This window comes from Cinclus cinclus, chromosome 8 (genome assembly GCF_963662255.1).
Source record: "Cinclus cinclus chromosome 8, bCinCin1.1, whole genome shotgun sequence".
In the NCBI taxonomy this organism is placed as follows: domain Eukaryota; kingdom Metazoa; phylum Chordata; class Aves; order Passeriformes; family Cinclidae; genus Cinclus; species Cinclus cinclus.
The window spans coordinates 3,497,211-3,519,310 of record NC_085053.1 but is presented as its reverse complement, the minus strand read 5'-3'; the positions used below and the strand labels follow the sequence as shown (position 1 = coordinate 3,519,310).

At 38.4% G+C, this 22,100-nt stretch overlaps 1 protein-coding gene across 4 annotated transcripts in view; it reads left to right on the top strand.

Annotated features, from left to right (window-relative positions):
- The window catches only part of RALGPS2 (Ral GEF with PH domain and SH3 binding motif 2), a 108,486-nt gene that overhangs the window by 74,309 nt on the left and 12,077 nt on the right, over nucleotides 1-22,100 (top strand). For 2 of the 4 annotated variants that reach the window (XM_062497865.1, XM_062497862.1), the window contains 8 exons: nucleotides 2,384-2,521; nucleotides 3,414-3,504; nucleotides 5,849-5,916; nucleotides 6,566-6,701; nucleotides 7,525-7,676; nucleotides 17,016-17,070; nucleotides 20,279-20,356; nucleotides 21,905-22,010. In XM_062497865.1, coding sequence (XP_062353849.1) covers nucleotides 2,384-2,521; nucleotides 3,414-3,504; nucleotides 5,849-5,916; nucleotides 6,566-6,701; nucleotides 7,525-7,676; nucleotides 17,016-17,070; nucleotides 20,279-20,356; nucleotides 21,905-22,010 — 824 coding nt within the window. The remainder of the gene's footprint in view (nucleotides 1-2,383; nucleotides 2,522-3,413; nucleotides 3,505-5,848; nucleotides 5,917-6,565; nucleotides 6,702-7,524; nucleotides 7,677-17,015; nucleotides 17,071-20,278; nucleotides 20,357-21,904; nucleotides 22,011-22,100) is intronic. The other 2 variants (XM_062497866.1, XM_062497863.1) reach the window with 1 other exon arrangement.

Sequence of the window (22,100 nt, the reverse complement as noted above, 5' to 3'; positions counted from 1 at the left end):
TGCTCTAACCAGCCACAGCTGACCCAGATTCCATATACATCACTTTTGGACAGTTTTTTTAAACAAACACACACTCGACTCATCCGTTCAGCCCACCTATGATGTCACCACGAGCACTCAGAGAGCAGAAGAAACTCCTCCTTCGGATTTCCTATCCATACCCTCCAGAAAAGGAGGGGGTAGGGAGGCTGAGAAGTTAGGAACAAGGAAAGATTGTTTGCCAGTAGAAGGGAGGTACCATATGGCAACGGACTGTGCAAGAGTTCAGCAGGCAATTACAAATCAAACATTTTTACTATGCTGCCTAAAGATGGCTTTCAAGTTATTACAGTACTGGGCTTCATTTAGAAGAAAGATTCTTTCAGGCTGATAAAACTCGATTTGTGTTCCTGGGAATAAAAGGGGCAGCCTGGCTGGATACAACAGGAAAAATGAAGCATTTGTAGTCTAGAAGACTGTTCGACAGAATATCGCATTCAGTTCTTGATGCTCACTTAATATGAAACAGTTCCAGTTGTTAAAGGCAGGAATTCCCCAATACATGTGGAAAATGTTAAAACTGTGTGTGTGTGTGAGATGGTTTTGGGTAGGTATCAGAATATTTGATAACATCTGACTGGTGTTAAAAGTAGCAAAAGCCACAGAGATTATGCTCTACAAGAAATACAGGATCTGGGTTTGGTTCTGTCCATACTCAGCCAGCACTTGACTGCATTGGATTTACTGCCATTGATCTTTCTGGTTTCTTCACAAAGGCAGTGCCAATTACATTTGAAAGAGAATTACCCTTGTATGCATTGAAAATTGTTTTAGATTTCATAGAAATGCATCCAATACTTTTAGAGAACTGCCCTTTACAGAAGGCTTGTTTTTGCTTTAGCTTAAAGAAAAGATCAATACAAGTCATTCAGGGGTAATTCTACAAATACAGTGGTTTATAAAATCTTGCATAATAGTGCAGGTGCCTATTACAGGGAATTTCCTTATATATAGTTAATAAGTATGATTTACTTCCTTCAGTGGAGATTGAGTGGGTTTGGGATTTTTAAGGCTTATTTGGACATGGGTTAGTAAATTCAGGCTCAGGACAGCTTATGCACTCTAGGTAGCATAGGAGTTAAATGTAATTACCTGATGTTTCTGATTATCCTTTCTGGTTTTTAGCAAACTGTTTCTAGCAGAACAGAAAATTGAGAGATTTAGTAGTATATCAGGTCATGTATAATACCTTTTTATTCACTTTTTTATATGTCACCTTTCAGCCACAAGTATTTTAATTTGTTTTTGTGTGTGCGCACACGTGTGTGTGTATGTGTGTGTGTGTGTGTTGCTTTTGGAGGGATGCCCAGAGTTTCCCAGCTCACATTTGAGGACTGTACTTGTTAGGTGCTATACAAACACAACTGCTGTTCTTGCGAGGTTGTATTAATAGTCTTCCACCTGTAAAGCCAAAGTCCTTGTTATGATATTGGTTGTACAAGGCTGAGAGGTGAAGTAAAATATAATTTAAAATTTTCCCTGTTACTGAAACAGGCTTCTTAATATTATTTAAGTTTGTGTCATTTTTAAATTGGGATATCTCTGGAAGATGCAAGGGATCCAGACCAATTCCTTTGAATGGCAGAGTTGGTCAGGATATGCTTTGCTTGGTTGAGACAAGCAGGTGAAGTTCAAGAAATGGAGTTGTGGTTAGAAATAAAATTGGCGTTGTATCTACATTAGTAGATAAATGTTAGTTATCTAGTGTTAGTGTATGAGGAGGAGGATTTTCTGCTCTACATGATCAGGGGATTGAAGGAACAGTAAGGTTGCAGCCAGTGCAGGGGAAGAAGGCAGGTAGGGAATATGAAGTGACTTAAGTAGAAGGCTGTAGGATCTTTGGAGCTGTGATTATTACGAACTGCAGGATTCATTCATTCCAGTCTGGATACCCATTTTCCCTAGCTAATCTTTCCCATGTTGCTGCAAGTTGAGCTTGAGTTTTTATTCAGCTTGAAGAGTTATGGGTATGATTTATCTTGCTATTGTTTTTTAATTGCTGCATTGGAGGAATGAAGTAGTGGACTTCCTAAACAATTAATTGTGATGGTGTATTTTAGCATCGTGTGTTTAGTACACTTCATATTTGTCAAGGGAGTAGTAAATTGGTGCTGTGGAGAAGATGAGATTTATGAGTAGCTGTGCATATCCTTGTAATTACTTTTTGATTTTTAAAATTATTTCCCAGGTAAATTGAAAATCCTATTCTGAGACAATGCTTTTTGTCAACCTGCTTTAATGTTAGTGCAAGCAAAAGTTCTTCACAATGTTCTTGATGAAGGTTTTTTTTTCTGCTTAATGAAAGACATTAAACAAAGAAAATTTCATTCTAATCTCATTTCAGGTATTTATCTGTCAGATTTGACATATATTGACTCTGCCTACCCCTCAACAGCAAGCATTCTGGAAAGTGAGCAAAGAACAAATTTAATGAACAACATTCTTCGAATTATCTCAGATTTGCAGCAGTCGTGTGAATATGGTAAGCTAGTGTGTAAATATCACAGTGTTAAAGAGAAGAACTTGAGAAGCTTTAATTTTTGTCTGCTGTGATGTGATTTAAGTAAGGCTGGACCCGTGTGAATGCCATTAACACACTCCCTCATCCTTTCAGCCCAAAAGTCTGGGTTATTCTAGTACTGTTGGTTAAGACAGAGCATCAGGGTGAGGAAACAGAATAAAATTGCCATTCTCTTAGATCAAACAAACAGCAGTATATATTTTCTGATGATAAATGTGTATTACATCGTACTCAAGAGTAGTTTTGCTCATATTTATAAGCTTGTTTCCCTGTGTTCATAATTTTATGACTGACTTCTAAAAACAGGATTGTTTTTGGAATAGTACTTTTACTGGAAATAATAAAATACATTCAGCTTGTCTTTTGGACATTTATAGTTCTGTCCATAGATCAAGTAATATATTTTTTTCTTCAGAGATGGTTTCCCTCACAGTCCTCTTCCCATTCTAGTGAAGTCCTAATGCTGTGTTTGTGATGGTGGAATGTGAATTATCATGGGACTGTGGCTTTCCTGAAAGCTCAGTGTAAAGAGGATGTGGGCTATGAAGGAGCTCTTAGACAGTTCTTCCATATTCCAGTTCTGAGCCTTTGGTGTAGCCTAGGATGTTGTCTCCCTTTTCCCTTACGTGTGCTCTGATGAGCAACTCTGGGGTTTATGTGTCTGGGGAGTGTCAGCTCAGTGCATGAGAACTGCTATGAAGTTCTAAAATTTCAGTATCATTAGGGCTTATAGTTTGTACCTTCATCTCACATAAAAAGGCAAGAGATCTGAATCTGTTCAAGTAGTTTCTGGAAAAAAACCTTTGCTTATTAATGAGTGGCACAGTGTCAATGAATGCTGTCTGTTTTCCAGATATTCCTATGTTGCCTCACGTCCAAAAATATCTAAACTCAGTTCAGTACATAGAAGAGCTGCAAAAGTTTGTAGAAGATGACAATTACAAGTAAGTACAAAATGCTACAAATTGACCATAACTTATTACAAAACTATTTCTATAACTCAAAGCCTGTCACCTGTAAGATTGCACTTGCACTGGGGAATTGTATTATATTGTGTGGGCGTCCCTGATGGCAGGGGGTTGGAACTAAATGAGATTTAAGGTTCCTTCTGACCTGCACCATTCTGTGCTTCTGTGATCATGCACCTCAGACTCACCAGCTGCGAGCTGGTTTCCAACAGGCTGTTGCTCAAGGCACTTTCTCACATGCTGAATGGCAGATCTGCTTCCTTTTCTTTGCCAGACTGCACCAAGCCCTTGCTTCAGGTTGGTTTGGTCTGCTGAGAAAGACTTTCTACCCGTGATTCACCTGTAACACTGTTCTGTCATTAAGAGTCCTGTGATTGGGGATGGCTTAAGTCATTCTTCATCAGAATAAAACCATCTGTGTATCCAATCCTAAATTTTTACTTAGGGTGATTTAAAGCTTTCATTTGCAGATAATACTTCATTTTATACTTTTCTCTTTGATTAGGTTATAAAGTGTGAGTGTAAGCACTTGATTTTTGAGAGGCAAGTTCCTGTTCCACTCTGTCTCTGCCTGTTCCTCCCAGCCTCCCACCCAAGGTTTCTACGTCCTTAATTAAAAGATTATTACTGTATTAAGTGATTTGGCACCCAGCAGAACTGGGGGATGGAAATCTCTGGCAAGAGACAGGAACTGAGGATAGGAAACACCCTAAGGCAAATCTGCTGCCTATGAAGGAAGGTTTTGTTCATTGGCTGATGTGCTTGAGGAGAGCTTCCCCACCCATTCCCATCCTGCCCGCCTGGGAAGTTTGTCACCTCTGAGGGCTTGAATTGGTTGCTTGTGCAGCTCCCTTGGAATGGCAGGAGAGGGTGCACACTTTAGGAACAGCTGTGCTTTGCCATTTAATGCCCCTAACTTGGATTTACTGAAAGACAGCAAATGGGGACCCTTCAGTTTATGTCAGAGAACAGTTAATGAGGACTCAGTTAACAAGAAAACCCTTGGCTTCTTTTCTGAGGTTTGTTAGTTATTCTCTGCATGTGCCTGAGGAAGCATCCAGCTTTACCTTTTTCCTGGGATGTTCTACAACCTGATTTAGGAAGTGTCACTTGTCTATCATTAAGAGTAAAGCTCTGGTCAAACATTTGAAGGAAGCAAGAAAAAAATAAAAAGCCAAGCCAAACCCAAGCTTCTTACCTGCACTCTCTCCTTAGTACATTGTATTTGTGAATTTTACTCTGCGCCTTCACTGGGTAGGACTCACTAGCAGTGGGAATTTGATTGAGGAAGGAGCTGCAGTCTCTTCATCCTGTACAGTCCATGTTTTGGTAACAGGGCAATGACTGGAGACAGTGGCACATAAATCAGAAGCATGGCTGCTGTTCACGTCTGGTTTTGCATCGATGGGTTTGGTGCATCTCCAAGCTGAATGTTCTTATGGTCGAGGAAGTGTATTTGAAGAATTGTTCTTACTTAAGAACAATTGGCTCTTCTACTTTTCTTCCCCTAAGGTGTCTGTCAGCAAAAAGGTTGAAGTTAGAGAACAGTGACTGTGACTTGAACGTATGTTTTTTCTTCCTAAAAGATTTTACTTTAAAAAATTAAATTATAATATGGTAATGAATCATTGCTATACTGTCTGGCAGTGGGATGGAGAGGACCTGTCAAACTTTAAGTTTTTCTCCCCAAAATTAAATAGATGCTTTTTCAGTGTTAGTAGTTTCAAAGATTTTAGTTCTACAAACTGTGTGGACAAGATACACTTCATCTTCCTGGAATTATCTGCTCCTATAGTCTGCATTCATTATGGGCCTGCTGGAAATGGCATTAAAAAGTTACAGAAAAAGCTTGATTTATGGCTGAAATCAAGTTGATAATTTATTTTCCAAAACACAAAAGGAGATTTTGGTTTTTGGACCAGTAAAGACAAAAGGCTTGGTGCTTGGCACACTAGTGCACTTCATATATAAATTTAAAATATTAAATGTTACAAGAATAAATAGTTCAGCCAAGGTGGGGGGGAGAAGTTCTGTATTATTTTCATTTTTATTTTCCCAGATTTTAGCTGGAGTAGCAGTTTTGTTTGTACCTGGGGCACTGGAGGTAGTGATGGTTGATACGAACCAAAGCAATAGGTGGGAAAAATCAAGTTTGGATATAGTGTGTGCTAAAGATAGCTCTGTACTGTTTATATTACCTTCACAGTATTTCTTGCTATCACAAGCAGGCAGCTTGGAATCATAGATTTAAAAAATTCTTCTTCACAAACTTACGTTTTTATTTCCTGATGAAGTAATTTTTAATGTTTCTTTAATGCAGACTTTCATTAAAGATTGAACCAGGGACCAGCACCCCCCACTCTGCTGCTTCCAGAGAAGATTTAGTAGGTAAATGCTTAATAAATGTGAGACTTGAGGTTGTCATGTGCATTATTTTAGAATTGCAGACGTGGAAAATATTTACCTGAGGCTATAAAGAAGTGTGAAGTTTAAACAGTGCATGTTTGTAATAAAAAGTCTAAAGGTGATCTGTAAAGAAGGAACTGAGTAATTTTTTTAGGTTCTTGTATGTATTGTGGCACTAAGTTGTTAATGTCATTTGGGGTGAAGAGCTATTAAATATTCATTCTTTGTTGTGTCTAGACAGGAGGGCCTTCATCTAAACTTTTCATGGCATAATATGCTTCCAAAAATGAGCATTCTTCTTGGTCAATGCCAAAAGTGGTTGAAGGCAGGAGTTTGAAAATGTAGCATCAGTGAGAAGTGCCTAGTGTTGGTGTAGTGAATGCAGCCACCTTTAGGACTTGCAAAATATTTTCACAGGATGGTCTATTTGAACTAAGTGTGTTTGGTTTTAATCCTGTGCAAAAAACCCTTAAGTGCCAGGGGTATAATTAATAGATCAATGAGTTTTATTGGAGTTATCACTTATAAAGGGAGTTTAGGCAGTTTTGTGCAACTTCTCCATGATTTTCTAAGAAGTGACCCTGACAATAATTCTGAACTTACTTGGGAGTAATGTCTTTTTTCTTCCCAGGCTCTGAAGTTGGAGCATCTCCACAAAGTGGACGGAAAAATGTTGCAGCTGAAGGAGCTTTGCTGCCACCAACACCCCCTTCACCTCGGAACCTGATACCCCATGGACATAGGAAATGTCACAGTCTGGGATACAAGTCAGCATTTTATTTAACCTAAAAATCCTGAGCTTTTTTTTTTTTTAAGTGATGCATCATCTTTCAGTACAAAAGCTTTGCTTGTAAAAGTAGCATGACTTGTACACAGTGCTTCACTTAGAGAGCAATTTGTGGCCAGAGAGCAAGCTCAGAACTATAATGCTGATATCCCAACCAAAGACAATTTAATCAGAATAGGAAGGCTGAAGTTTTGATGCTAAGACTAGTCAATGAGTTAACCGGAATGGCTCTTTCCAAATGACAAAACTATCTCTTTATAGTAACTCAATGCCACTGTAATTATTTCAAATTCAAAATTTTATCACTGCTTTATTGGTATTTTTACAGGGAGACATCCTTTATAGACTTTCTTTGTATACTAACTCTCTTTAATAATGGCTTCAGGTTTTTTCCATCTAAGTGTACTTCTAATAATATCTTGATCATTATCTCATCATTTCCCTTGTCATGTCTTCAAAATGCAAGATTGTAGCTACCCAGTAATGAATAATTTCTATTATGTAAATTTACCTTTAATGAGCTAGAATGCAGTGCTGCAGTTCAGTTATGTGTTACAGAAGACAAAAATAGCATCAGATGCTGAAAGTAATTGTTAATGTACTCCTGATTCCTCTTTGTTACACAAGTTCTGTGCAGTTTTAAAACCGGCAGTTGCTACCGATAATTTATTTGTGCACAATTGTTTATGACTTGGCCATGATTTAATATGCTTTAGGTGCATGCAGTCCTTCAGGATGTTAAAGCAGCTCCTGAGATGCACCAAAGACAAAGTTGTAACAGTTATGTCCTTGTTGGTTTCTAGTTTCATACACAAAATGAACACGGCTGAATTTAAAAGTGCGACATTCCCCAACGCAGGACCACGGCACCTGCTGGATGACAGCGTCATGGAGCCCCATGTCCCATCCCGAGGGCAGGCTGAGAGCTCCACCCTTTCCAGTGGAATTTCAATAGGTAGGAGCTGCAAACATACCCAAAAGCCTGGGCTTTTAGTAAAGGTTTTAGCACAATTAGGTGGTGATTGTGCCTGCAGCAGTGCTGTTCTAAAATACTTCTTCTGTTGTAGAATGAATCTGAGAAATGCAGGGTAAGGAGGGTGACTTTGTTTATGCAGCATGAACTGAGAAATTATGGGAAATTTATTTTTTTCTATCCCTGTTAGTCATACAGCTTCTGATACTCCTCTTCCTCAGTGGAGGTGGAAGGAAGTCCAGGACATGATTTTCGATTATCTTCCCCCCCAAATCAATTCAAGTTTATAAAGTTTTACAGTGGGATTTCTATTTAAAATGCTGTACTGACTTGATGGTGAAAATTGCTGACAGTATTAATTTCTGAATGCTTCTGACTTTGACAGAAGATAGAAATCTAATTCTCAAATACCTCAAAATGTCAGTATCTCCTGTATTTTGATAAAATATTTGTCTTCATATTTTTAGGGTGGTGCTTTTTTTGAGAAGTTCTGCTTCCTGAGTTTCTTTTGTGAGAAGAGCTGCTCTTTTTTCCTGTTGCACATAGCTCTTTTAAGTGGAGGGAGGACGGGACACAAGTGCCTCTCAAATCCACCTGTTTGCAGCCAGGGCTGACAAATGCTCTCACTGCAGTCCTTTTTCTTAGAATTATTTTTTGATAGAATTCAATTGTGTTCAATTTTTATGCCTTTATGGTGATGAAAGACCCTTGTAGTGTTTCACATTTCTGTGGATAATTGAATTTTAAACCAAGTTTTGCATTTTAGCCTTTGTGGCAGAAAACAAGGTCACAGATTGTCAGATGCCACTTTCAGAAGCTGTACATATATTTTCATGAGGAGAAGGCCATATGAAATTAGACCAAAGTAGTTGGTCTAAATGAACCTGTTCACATTAGACAGCTTCCACTGTTTAATGTGCATTGCCTGTCTCTGTTCCCTGCAGGTTCTCTGCTGTGGCAAAATTTTGCTTTTCAAAGTCATCCATCTGGAATGGTGCCACTCCTCAGCATCCAGGCAGTTTCCATTCCCAGGGCTTGCATAGTGCAGGAGAACCAAGCTAAGATGTAGCATTGCCTTTTTCTCAGGGCAATGTTTTATGGCTGTTTTCTGTCTAAATCCCTAAGAAATTCTCTGCAGTAGATCCTTTTTTTTTCCTGGGTAAATTATTTCTGTACCTTCATTAGAGTCTAGCAGGGAAGGTTTGCCAGAGCTGACAGGCAGTTTTTCGTAAGGTACAGTTGAGAACCAGTCACCATTTCTATATTTTGGAGAGTATAGGATTTTCCTACTTTGTCTCCTCTCTGAATTTTTCAGTTCTGTTCTCTAGCTCAAGTATGACCTGACAAGCTGGAACAAAATTGCCACTTTAGAAGACTTGGTTAAATGGCTTGTAAAACAGCAACCTTGGGCATTTTGTGCAAGATCAGCATTTGTGGTTAAAATTCCCCTCTCCCATTCTCTTTCACCTCCAGCCTCCCCATATTCAGTTTTATCACTGTTTTGACAGTCCAACAGTGTTGTTATTTTTGCTGCTTCTTCATGATGAAAATTTCAATGACACAAAAGGTTTGATAGAGGTGCTAGAAATACACATGAAAGAAGAGGGTAAGTTCTAGAGGTTTGTAGTATCTATTACTGCAGAATTCTTGGAAATGTAAGTTGTCTGGCATTCTGTGCTGCTGCCTCGGCAGGATTTAAGGAAGTTGATTGAAGCTGCTGAGTTCCTCCATCATGTTTGAAGTAGTCTGTTTACTCAGGACTTGGAATTAGTACAGTCACTGCAGCAGGGAGGAGGTTTATGGTATTCTACAACACAGCTTCAAAAGATGGTCAGGAAAATGTCTCCTGAATGTGTGCACTGAAGGGAGTGTTATTCCTCACCTTGCCCATAAACGTGGATTTAAACCTGTTGCTCTAGAAACAGGACTACCTTTTTTACATATAAGCCTGTATAGGATTTAACTTCTCAGGTAAATGATCCTTCTTCAAAACATGGACAGAGTTTCTGCTATATCAGCACCTTGAATGTGCCCTTGAAGACAACTGTAATGCTGCTTTTAATTACCATGTTTTGAGGGCTCAGAGGTGTTTAGGCCTTTCCAGTCCTTTCATATTGGAGGATCTGATAGGATCTGCCTTTGTTAAATATCAAAACACCACCAGTGTAACAACACTGTCCATAGGAACCCATCCATGAGTCTAACCTAAAACACATATTGAAGTGATGATGGACATTTTGGTTATGCTGCGCTGGGAAAGGCTGACAGGTGGTTCTGGGAATGGCACAGAGCATGCAATAGTTTTTACATCAGTGTCTTTAATATTTCACATATGAAGAATATACTGAATGAGTGGTTTTCATTGCAATGAATGATTTCTAAAGCAGTAGCAATGCAGAAAGTGAGACAGGTATGGGGTTTGCTCAAAATAGGCCAATCTGTGATGTGACAGCCATGGTCAGAGACCTTTATCTGATTATTTTCTTAATTTCAGCAATTGGAGGCTGATTATGTACATTCAACTCATTCAGAAAAAAAAAAACCAAATGAAGTCAAAAATATTCAAGATACACCCTCTTTTATATTTATTTCTTGTGCTTGGGTCAAAACAGTTCTTGTTCCTAGCACTGTGTGATAGTGTTCCATAGCTGATGGTCATGTGTATGCTGGAATCAAGGGGCTGTACCTCTGGTTCTCTTGCCATCCTCCTATATAATAAATGGGTACTTGTTTTCTGCACAGAAGATTTTGAAAGGTGAGAAGTCTTTTTCCGGCAGTGTCAGGGCTGTCCTAATAAGCAGAAAGAAACACTTGTCCAGTCCCAGTGTCAGATGGGAAATGTTCTCTTGAATTCAGGAATGTAACAAGAGGAAATAATCTCTTGTAAGTTTTAGACATTTATAATGTAGGTGGCTGCAGTTGGGCTGGTTACAACTGGAGTTCTCTATAATCATATAGAGAATTGAAATCCTCAAGTATATGATTAATCTCATTCTTAGGTGAGTGGTTATAAAGAGATTATATGACTTGAGCCCTTAAAACCCCACTTTATTTCTGTTGATTGCAGACACTTTTGAGACACAGCACATGAAAATGCAGACATATGAATAGTGCTGAAAATGTCTGTTTTGTGCAGACAGTCTGGAATATCTGCTTTCAGTAAACTGGGACAGATGCTTTCACTTGCAGTAGAAGTTCATTGAGACCCCCCACTCACTGCTATCAGCCAGACCTAAAGCTACAATGTGGTTTAGTTCTTGGAGGGTTGTGTTTGGATGAGGTCACTGTGTACACTCTGCCCTCCTGAGGTGTGAGCACTGCTCTTGGCTGGGTTCAAGGAACCACCTGCACACTCATACCACCTGTTCTCTTGCCTGTATTTGCCTCCTGTCACCTCCTTACCTAAAAGCAGGATAAATTAAGGTGATACTACACTCAGAAATAGCATGACATTTCCTTTAATTTGTAAGATATTTTTCTAAAGAGTGCATGGCTCTCTATTAATTCCCAAATTTCTTACACTTTTAAAGTGTTTATTGCTTAAGTGTGCTCTTAAGTATCTTTGCAGGAATGTTCAGCTTGTTTCGTTAATGTTCTCAGAAGCTTTGGATTTCCACAATTTCTTACAATTTGGCTCTCTGTATTACTGAATTTCTTAAGCTGAATTTGTTTACAATGGCAAATTGTTCAGATAATTCTTAAGAAGTAAAAGGACAGTGAAAGATAGGCCCCTCTTTTATATATTGCTTCTGTGTGGCTTTTCTTCTTTTAGAGCATCTAACCTAAAGGATGCAAAGTCATTTTGCTAAGGAAGTTATTCTTTGAGAGTGCCATCTCATGTGTACCACTTAAAAACAGATGTCAAGGTATGAACACAGGAACACTGTTGAAATTGAGATAATAACTTGAGGTGTTCAAAAATTCAAAGGAAAATATTATGGATTGTGTTTTTAGCAGTGTTGTATGCAAATTCTTCATAAGCTTTTTTTCCCCACTTATTTTTCCTAATCTACAATTATATGGATGAAAGCTTTGGAAAAACTAGTACTCTTGAACATTTGCCTTTGTTTGTGTGTTGCAAACACTGGAGAATAGCTTTGGCCTTTGTTCTAATGCAATTGGAGGAGTCAGTGCTGCAGAATCAAAGAAAGGTATTTCAAATCAGTGTGAATTAATGTAAGAAAGTGCCTTTGTAAGAACAGTACATTTCCAGACCTAAACTGGCATGAAATACGTACGAGAACATCAGCATTTTGATGAGTTCCTCTATTAAGTCACCACCTCAAAGTTATTGAATTCTGCATGGGATTATATTTCTCTTTAAATAACTGAAGTATAGGTGTAGGTGTACAGTGTATGCATTTACTTTCAGGGGTCTTGGCAGCCTGTAGAGTCAGTTTTACAGTTCACACAGCCAGTGTTTGTTTGGATCTTTAACCTGTACTGTGCTTTTAAGGTGTGTAGGACTCTGAGTCATCCGATCAGATTTCAAGTAGGGTTTCAGGCAGAAGAAATATTTATTTATCTTTCCTTTATATGAGTATATAGGTGCCTATTTCTTGCGTTAAAACCCGGTTTTGTTATTGTGAACTACTACATCTTTAGGGATAGGATAAATTTAAAAACTGTATAATATTAGAAGCTAAAAATGCACATGTAGGCACCCAGCTTTGAGAGGAGAAGATACAGTCTAGCACTCCAGTTGTTCCCCAGTCTTTCTTGGTACTGTTTGGTCCAAGGCTCACACTCTGGATGTGTTGAAATCGATGTAATTGTACAAACTCCCTGTTTCTGCCCCATCTTTATCCATTTGGTTATTTGCTTTTACTGATTTTCACAATGAAACTCAGTGATGGTATTAAAAGTTTCTGTCAATTCTCTGCCATGATATTGCTTGAGTCCTCTGCCAGAATTCCTACCATCTGTATTTGATTAACTGGGGAGCCAGGGTTAAGCTGCTTAAACGTTACAAAAGTTAAATGGTCATGAACGATATATGAGGATTTGCAGCGTGGTTGTGAACTCACCAAAGCTGAACAGAGCTTTCAGGGCATGGAGCCCATCTCTGTGGTGTTGTCTGGGCTGTGCTGTGCTGCAGCCATTGATGTTCAGACCTCTTGACCAGTTTTGTGTGTTTTCACAGTAGAATTTCAAGCTCTGTCGGGTCCGTCACCAGCTCTGGAAACACGGTGTAACTGGAGCCAAGAGAGTGTCGATGATAGATTTGGGAAGGGGAAAGAATTTTTAGTCTGAAAACTTTTTAAACTCTTTGGGGTTGGTTTGTTTATATTAACACCTGTTTAACTTTGGGGACTAACTTCTGGATAAAGAAAGCCTGTGTTAAGTGTTCAGTATCCCCAGACTTGGGGCAGTGAGTGGGTACTGTGACCAGGGGAGTGAATATCGGATAACATAGGCATTCCCTATCCCATAACTGGGAACCTCATGCTGTTTGTGTGGCTGGAGCAAAGACATCTTACAGACATGTATCTGCCTGTGCATATCTGTAGGTGGGAATAGAAAATTCACATCTGAACAGAGCTGCAGTGCCAGGGCTCTGCAGACAATCCTGAGCCTTCTCAGATAATCACTGATACAGTTAGCAAAAAAGCCATCTTGCCAAATGCTGTTATTCCTAAGATAGGAAAAAACCTTCATAAAGATCTTATTTTATTTCAATCCTGCACAAGAAATTTATTAGCAATGAAGAAAACAAGGAAGATAATGCCTTGTGTTAAGTGGCTTCTTACATAAAGCCAAAATTTCTTTAGAACTAACTAACAGAAAGGTCTTATGCTACCTAGGATTTGTTATTAAGTTTAACCTGAAGAACTTGCTTGAGGTTGTTGGAAAAACTCAAATATTGAGTTCATACTTGAGAAGAATTTAAGAAAGTGATATATTTTTAGAGCACTGAATGAATGAAATATTTCCAGTTGAGGTGACACTCAAATAGTGCACTTAATGCTTAAACAGAACTTGGCTAGACATCTAACTTTTATTAAGTTAAAAACAGTCCCTTTTGCCTCTGTTTTGTTTTGGAAGGAGAGATGTCACGTATTTTCTTTTGCTTTTCAGGAAAGGGGTGTTTTTAATATCAGAACTTGTGTCTTGCAAAATATCTCCTAGAGGGTTTTAGAATCTAAAGAATCCTGCTGGAGATGTTTTTATATGGATGTTAGAGGAACAGTCAAACGCTAAAATTCAACCTTTTCCAGGTTTTTGTTACAATTTTTACAACCCCTGTAGGCATCAATGTAAATGTTAAATCAATTGCTATGATGTTTTGTTCCCTTTTTTTTTACAAATTGGTGTTCCTTTTAAGTGTAATTGACAATTTCTGTATAGTTCTAACTTTTCAAGTGAAACTTTTGGTTTACAAAGCCCCCAAGTTCCTGTAGGTTTTTTCACTGTACTGATACTGTACCAAGAATTGTCATTTTGTGGCAGGTGACATTTTTAACTCGTGCTCTAGATTGCTTTGCATTTTTACAAAGCCACACTAGCTCTTAAATCTTTCTGTAGTGTACTTAGCACTGCAGTTTAATATAGCTTTATTAGCAAAGCTGATACAGTGACCATCAAAATGTCATTTCAGGTAGAATTTTAATGTATCAGCCTACTTTAAATGCAAACAATAACTTCATAATACTGTCTTACTAGGGGACTTTAATTGTGTGTATTTATCACATATGCCTAAATTAAGTAGAGTTCTAGTCATATTAAATCTGCACTTCCTGCTAATATAAAGCTAAATCTAAGCAGTAGTAAAAAACAAATAAGATTCTAAGAATCCCTGATGCTTTCAGTGCTTTTGCTGGATGACTTGACTGAAGTGCTGCACCATTTTGCAGGGCAGATTGATTCAAGTAAACACAAGGAATACTTCAATTATATGCAAGGAGAACTGTTCCCATATTGGGGTTGAACTCTACCATCCTATTTTTCATTCCAACTGCTAACAGGATTTCAGTACCTTAAGGTCTTATTGTAAAAGATTCTACCTCAAACAGCCTTCTTCAGAGACAGTCAGCTGGGAGATCTTACCCAAAATGCCTGCTTAAAGTTGTCTCTGAATTGTTGCATCTGATTTGGTTTCCTCATCCCCAAAGCATGCTACTTATTAATTTGAAGAGACTTCATGTATTGCCTTACAGAGAATACAATGTGGTTTCATCAGGATGAAATAAATCACTGAGCTTTTCACTGTGATGTGGATTGTAGAATTTGCTAAAAGTACTGGGGGAGAGTTGTTTCTTCCAGGAAATGATAAGGACTTTGTGAAGACTGCTACAGTAACACCAGGCTTCACCTGGATAGGATACTCCACTTGTTACTCCTTTTTTTCCTAGGATAGTTTGTAATTTGCCTGGTAGTCTTTATGTACAGAAGTGCCTGGTATAATGTGGAGTTCAACCCACACATTATCTTTTCCAAGTTGCAGATCGGGTGTAAACTGTGCTGAGCAGAACTTCTGGTTATTTTTATGGTCACTTGTTTGCTCACCTGCTGTGTGGCACCTGAATGTTTGCTGTTAGATGCAGTCTGAGAGGCTCACTTGAAGTGCAATCACTTAGCTGTAATATCTGGACCTCTTTGGCCACTTGTCCCCACAGTTCCAGAGGAAGTGTAATTCACAGGAGGAGTAACTGTGCTACTCTTCTGTGGACAGAGGTACCTGCTGCTGTAACCCTCCCAGCAGCTGGATGCTCAAGGATCAATGCCCTGCAAATGGAAGTACTAAAAATATAAAGGCACTTCTAGAAAGTAGTGCAGGTTATCTGTTGAATATTTTACCTCCCTGCTTGCAGCCCTTTATGCCTCCACTGGAACATCACTTCTATATCAGTAGCTCTTTCCACTGCACAAAAGGCTCTTACTGTAGTGTTGCTGTGAACCAGATTAGGATTTTCCTTTAGGAAAAATTTAGATTAAGATGAGACCAAATTATCTAGTATCCCATAGAGATCATGTTAATATGTGAATGTTGACCTAATGTTTGCAAAAGAGGCATCTCAGTTGAATTGGCTGGCAGATAAAGGGATGTATTTTCTCTTAAATTTTGCACAGAGGGAGCTTCAGCCCATGCTGAGATTTTCATCGGTCTTGGCTGGAATTGCCCCTGTTGTGTGTAAATCTTAATTGCCCCCATCTTTGCTCTATGTTTACTCAGTGCATATCCAGGCCTACTTTGTACACACTATTTTTCAGGGCACCACTTTTCCCTCCTGATTTTCTGTGTAAAATTACAGGGAACTGGTTCCCATTTTCAGCTGCTGTTTCTCTGAGGGAACTCTTAAGTAAGGAGCATTGATTCAGATTTTTTGTTTGTTCTCTGGTTTGTTTCAAAATAGTTGTGAATAAATTCTTCCCTTTATATATGGGTGTTCAGTCAGCAGAGCAAGCAGAGCAAGTTAATGTGCCAAATGGTGGATACAAGCATTGACTGGCATTGAATTGCACTGATATTTAGGATTATTTTGGATTATCTGGTGCCAAAAATGTTGGTTTGAAGTGGTGAACAAGGATAATAGCTCAAGTGGGCAGCTGGGCTGGTTTGAAAGGTGAAAAACAGAAAGGCAACAGCTTAGAATTGTGTATAGTGGCTACTGACTTCTGTTAACAGCATCTCTACTGATAATTATTTACTGGTTTTTAACATTCCAGATAGCACCCACCTTATATCTATATTTAAATACTCATTTTACAGACTGATGTGATTTACTGAAATTGTGAAGTTACTGTCTTATTTATGGGACTGCCATGAGTGGATGCATCAGACTTTTGGGGTTTGGGATTTTCCTCTATTTTCAGTGTTGAAAATAAAGTGTTTGTGGATTAGTTTACAAAGCACAGAAGGAAATAATACCATTGGGATCTGGTCAAGTAAGTTGGGAGATAGCCTTAAATACTTGTTTAAGGCTTTTCAAGTCATGTATTGGAGATTCAGCAATGCATTTGCACCTCTGTGTCATGACTGTGTGTGACTTGATAAGATTATTTAAATAAGTGACTTGTTTTTCTAAATGCAGATAAATCTGTGTTTGGGGTGTTCTTTATATTTTGAAAATACAGTTCCTATTTATTAGTGCTTCTTTTCTTCAACTTCTTGATGTGGAACAAGACCCTGTCCATTCAATCTCCATCTCAGTTTATGTGAAATTCCTGAAGCAAATCACAAAGTGTTTTCCTCGTAGTATTTTACTAAAGTATTTTTGTGCATTTTGTCTTAAATATTCTGACATTCAGAGTCTCAGATATTCTGATTTGTTCAGATGAAGAAGAAGAAATAATATATCATTTGTCGTTGTATTTCTCTAGGTAGCAGTGATGGTTCTGAACTCAGTGAAGAGACTTCCTGGCCAGCATTTGAAAGGTGAGAAAAACCTGTGTTTCTCTATTCACATTATTACTTAGAGTCTCTCACTTGGTCCTGAAAATGATGCTTTTTTTACTGCACTAGAGATCTTCTGTCTGCAAGAACACTAAAAAGCTGTAGTAAGTTCACTGGATCTGTTAAAGCAGCATAGAAACACCTTCTGCTCACTAATGATTAATAGGGCTTTTACCTAATTGGGTGCTTACTCAGTGCACACATCCTTTAAGGAGCTGAGCCAGAAAACCATTAGACCCTAAAAGTTTTTTTCGTATCACATGTACTGTTTGTGTTTGTCTGATTTTCATTTTCACTTTCCCTGAGAGACTTCATAGTCCCTTTGCTCCCTTGTCATTGACACTGTCACCTCTTTTGTCTCTCTCATCCACTTTTCCCTCCACTGTTACATGGGAAGACACAATGCCCCTTGCTAATGTCAGACTTTGTGGTCCAGAATTAACAAGTTGTTCCTCACCCAGCACCTGCGAGTACTCAGGTGGCACTGACCACTTCAGCCCGTTCTCATGTTGTATTTGAGAATGTGGAAAAAGACAAACAGCTGTCCTGTTTACAGTTTAACTCAGAAAAAGGTGGAACATGCACCTTCCCACAGCTGAGTAAGATGCACAATGCAGTGCATTGCTTGCTTCTGTAACAGAAGGGTAATCCAACAGCTTCAGAGTTGCCATGGATGACTTTTGCTACCGTGCTTTTTTCATTTTTCATAGGAATTTTTGTCAAAAAGCTTTGTCTTTTTAGTTGGAAACTGTTACCACAAACATACTGCGATTGAATTCATCAAAGCAGTTAATTTTGGAAAAGGTCTTTGAAAATCTCTCTGTGCCAAAGGTGAACTCCTGGATGGCTCATGCCTTAAATGTGAATACATAAATGAGGAAAGGCCCTTAACAATTTCATTAGGTAACATTCCACATGAGCACAGAGCACAAGTGGGTTCAGAAAGACAATCACTTAACTTGCAAGCTGCATCACAAACTAAATACAACATTCAAAAGGTTTTCTTTCTTTCCCTTCCCTGCTGCCTTATGGAATTGTGTATTGGTATCAAGTTGTTTCTCAAAGATAAAAAGTCATCAAATTAGAAAAAAATGGTGAGCTGAGTGTTTTTACCCAGAGCACCATAAGAAACTTTAAAATTTAGGTTTAAACTTATGAAAACACTCTTCAGAATTCTTGTGTGGACTTCTGAGACAAAGCAGGGGCTTTTCACCCCTGTGCTAATGAGAACTGGCAGCCCCAGGCTCCCCCAGTTAAAAGGTTTGCTCTGTGTCAAACAGAAGATTGCTCCTCCAAATTCCACTTCCCTCTCTCCTGAGAGAACTTTTTGGGAGCCCTATTGGAGGTTTCATGTGTTTCAGGGTGAGTTCTCTTGCCTGCTTCCAGGGAGAGGGATAGAGTTCCTTACAGACATTCCCAACACCATGTGTGAAATCCCTAGAGATCTGTGGCACCTTAAGTCTGTTGTTTGGTTTTTTAAGATAATGAGGCATGTTTTAAAATTTAGTAGGTCATACACTGAGGAGCAAGTGTCAGAATTTAAGGTAACTATTGGTCTGTACAGTGAAGCACAGTGATTTCTGTTCTCTATAAAGATATTTAAATGAGGGAGAGGCATTCGTTGCCTGGAATTATCAAGTCTGGCAAAACTGGGATACATCCAGTGTTAATGACAGTTTTCTATGCAGTGCAAGTAGGAATTCAGTATTTCTCAGTGATTTAGGAACATCTCTGGGTAGGAAGACTTACATCTGCATCATATGCCTTAAGAGGAACAAAACAATTCCTCCACACACAGATTCCCAAGTAGCAGAAGGAAATGTAAAATGTATTCTTGTTTTTCCTGGCCTTTCTGCTTGTAGCTGGAGAATGCAGAAGGGATGAGAACTAGAGCCACTGATTGTTTTTAAGTGCAACAGAATCTTAGTTGGAAACTTGAGAGAGTTTTCAGCATTGGGGTATACCTTCAGGCCAATCAAAATTACTGGAAGGAATAAAATTCCAAGTCCTTACAGTTACATCCTATTAAGGGTAGTGTGTTAGGTGACACTTCAGTCTCACAGGTTGTCATCCTGAGTGTCTCTGAATAGATTTCCCTGAAATAGAGGGATTCCAAGAGTGGTAGACAAAAGAGTGGTTATGCAAAAAAAACCCAAGCTTAAAGGTAAGAAGAAAATGTACTGGATTTGCATGCCAAAATATGAGTACAAAAATAAACACCTTATATTACTTTTTTCTTTATTGTTTTATATGCCTATATCTTGAGTGTGTTCTGAAAAATAATTCATAAGTTCAAAGATACCTGTTATGTTGAGAAACAAATGATGGCAAATTGTGAAACAGGTTAGTAGATGGTGATTCATTGATATCTTTTCCACAATAAGGCTTGTACTTAGTTGCCTGCTCCCACAGAATTGCTGATCTTCAGTCTTTAAACAGAATACAAGCAAGTGGAAAAATGCATAAAAAAGTAGGATGGGAGGACAAGGTGCCTCAATAATGCTTATGTTGACTTAAATGGAATTCAGTCGATTAAGGGAGTCTGATTCAGAAAAACAAGGTTCAGTGTAGCAAAACTGCTCAAAAGGCAGGTCTGGGACACAATTCCTGAATAGGGATAACAGTATGGATCAGGTAAATTATTTCAAAATGTGAAGCTTACAGGCTAAGTGTACAGCATAGAAGAACTGGAAAATTGAAATTTTGCTGAGCTGATTTCAATGTTACTTAGCACAACAGGCTTTTAAACAGTGTCAGGTGTATTTTGACAGCTTGTGGTTCCTTTCAGCCCAACAGCTTGCATGTTTTCATACTTCTAGAAATTGAAACTGATTTTGTAGTAACATATAAAGTCAGATTTCAAGATAATAAGTTTTATCAATATGGTTCCTTTGCATTTATTTAGTCTGAGGTAAATGCAGTCTTTGCTCTAAAAATGTGTTATTCTTCACTGCCAGTAAAACACTTCAGTATTGTGAGTTCTGACAAATGAGAACATCTGATGAAACAAAAAAAACATACTATTTACTTCTGCATGCATTTTTCTGAATAAAATTATTGACTTTTTCTTACATGGAAGAAGTGGCTTTATGATATGCACACAAAAAAGTTCTGTGCTGTTTTAGCAGTCGTGCTGTTTGTGTGAATGAAAGTATATGTAATACATACAATTTATAATGGAATCCAACAGGAACAGGTTGTACCATTCTCTCGGTCCGGGGACAAGAGTGTCACGAAATGGCCATCGAGGCCACATGAAGGCCAGCAGGTACAATCCCACTGCACACAGAGGTGTCAAACCTTCCCTCTGCTGTTGGTGATTTGGTTTGGCTTAATAATTAAGTGGGTGTTTTCTGATGTTACCTTTCTAATTTACATGTCAAAATAAAGGTAGAGACCTTTTTCTTCAGACTTAAAACTCTTCCCTTCAATTACTTACTCTATATCAGCATAAGGACTGTTCATTTCAGTCTGCAAATCTAAATTCGGAAGCACTGGATCTTTCTATCAAGGCTTAAAGATGTTTTGCCAGGGTACCTTTTGAACTGCCTGCCACTGTGAAGCAGTGCTAGTAGTTCTCATGGGGAAACAAAGCTGCTTCTGATGCTAATGGATGGCATTCCAGATGTTTTCTTTGCTGGCAGTTTTGTACTGAATTTCTTTCCTCCTCTTCCCTGAAATCAGAGAGATGCCTAAAGTGAATGACGCATTCAAATTGCCCCCAGTTTACTATATGTAATATTGGCAAACTGACAGAGTAACATAACTGATTATTCTGATTCTTCATTAATACAGATTCTGTCTCCAGCTGTGTCACTGTAGTTGGAAAAGAAATTGCCTTAAACTGTGAAACTCTGTCATGTTAAGAAGCAAGCATTGTCTCACTGAATTAAACTCATGTTCACATCTGTCAGTGTCCAAAATAGTCTCCATATCATCATCCTCAGTAGGTGCTGCAGTGAAAGTGTCTGCCACACTTCAGTTTACTTTGGACATAAGATGGATGAAACATCAAATCCTGGCTTCCTTCACAATGATTTTCGGGTGTTGTTCAATCTCTTGGCTTTTCTAGAAAGCTTCTGGCTTCAGCACTTTAGTTACATGCTCTGATTGACATTTACTGAAATGATTCTTGTTGTAACTTTTCTGTGATTGGAAATGTCTTTTAAGCCAGTCAGCTTTGTAATTTTAATCAAGCTCAGTTTTCTTTCCTCAGTGCTGTACCTGGCCTGTTTCAGCCCATTGCTCTCCGATCCTTCGTAGGGCAAATGGTCAGTAGAGCACCAGTTGCATTAAAACACCTTAAAGCTGTGGTTTGGGTTTCTACTCTTTATTCCTGCTCCTGCCCACTCTCCTTGCTTTCAGATATTATAAGGATTGTGCATGTTTGAGCTGTGCTTTGTTTTTGATGTGCTAATGGTTCTGGTGTTTCTAACCAAAAAGTAGTCCAATCTTTCCTGTGAGGGCTGAAGGAGAGGTTTAACATGTACAGCAACCATGCCAATGTACTTCAAATGTTTGCTTTTTAAAATTAATTGTTCTCGTCTTTCAGCCGTGGTTTGAGTTTTAATTTTTTTTTAATTAAGAATACCTGCTTGGCTAATTAATTTTTCCAATCTCTTTTGCTTGCGAGTGTTAATTCCACAACAGCAATTCCTTGTAACAGCCAAAGTCTTTTTCCACAATAAAGTCAAATAAATAAAAAGTTGACATTTTCAAATTACTATAAAGGTATATGCATTAGTTTCTGGTAATCGTTGGAAAATTACTTTAGGAAAAATATTTTTTCACACAACTATTCACATGCTCCTTTCAGCTCCCTAGAATCTGAAGATTTGGCTGTTCATTTGTATCCAGGAGCAGTTACTATTCAAGGTGTTCTCAGGAGGAAGACTTTGTTGAAAGAAGGCAAAAAACCTACAGTAAGATTTTTTTTGTTTTAATAAATTAATTTTCTCACCTTCTTCCTTTACCCAGTAATAAATACAGTAAAATGGCCACTGGGCAGCTAC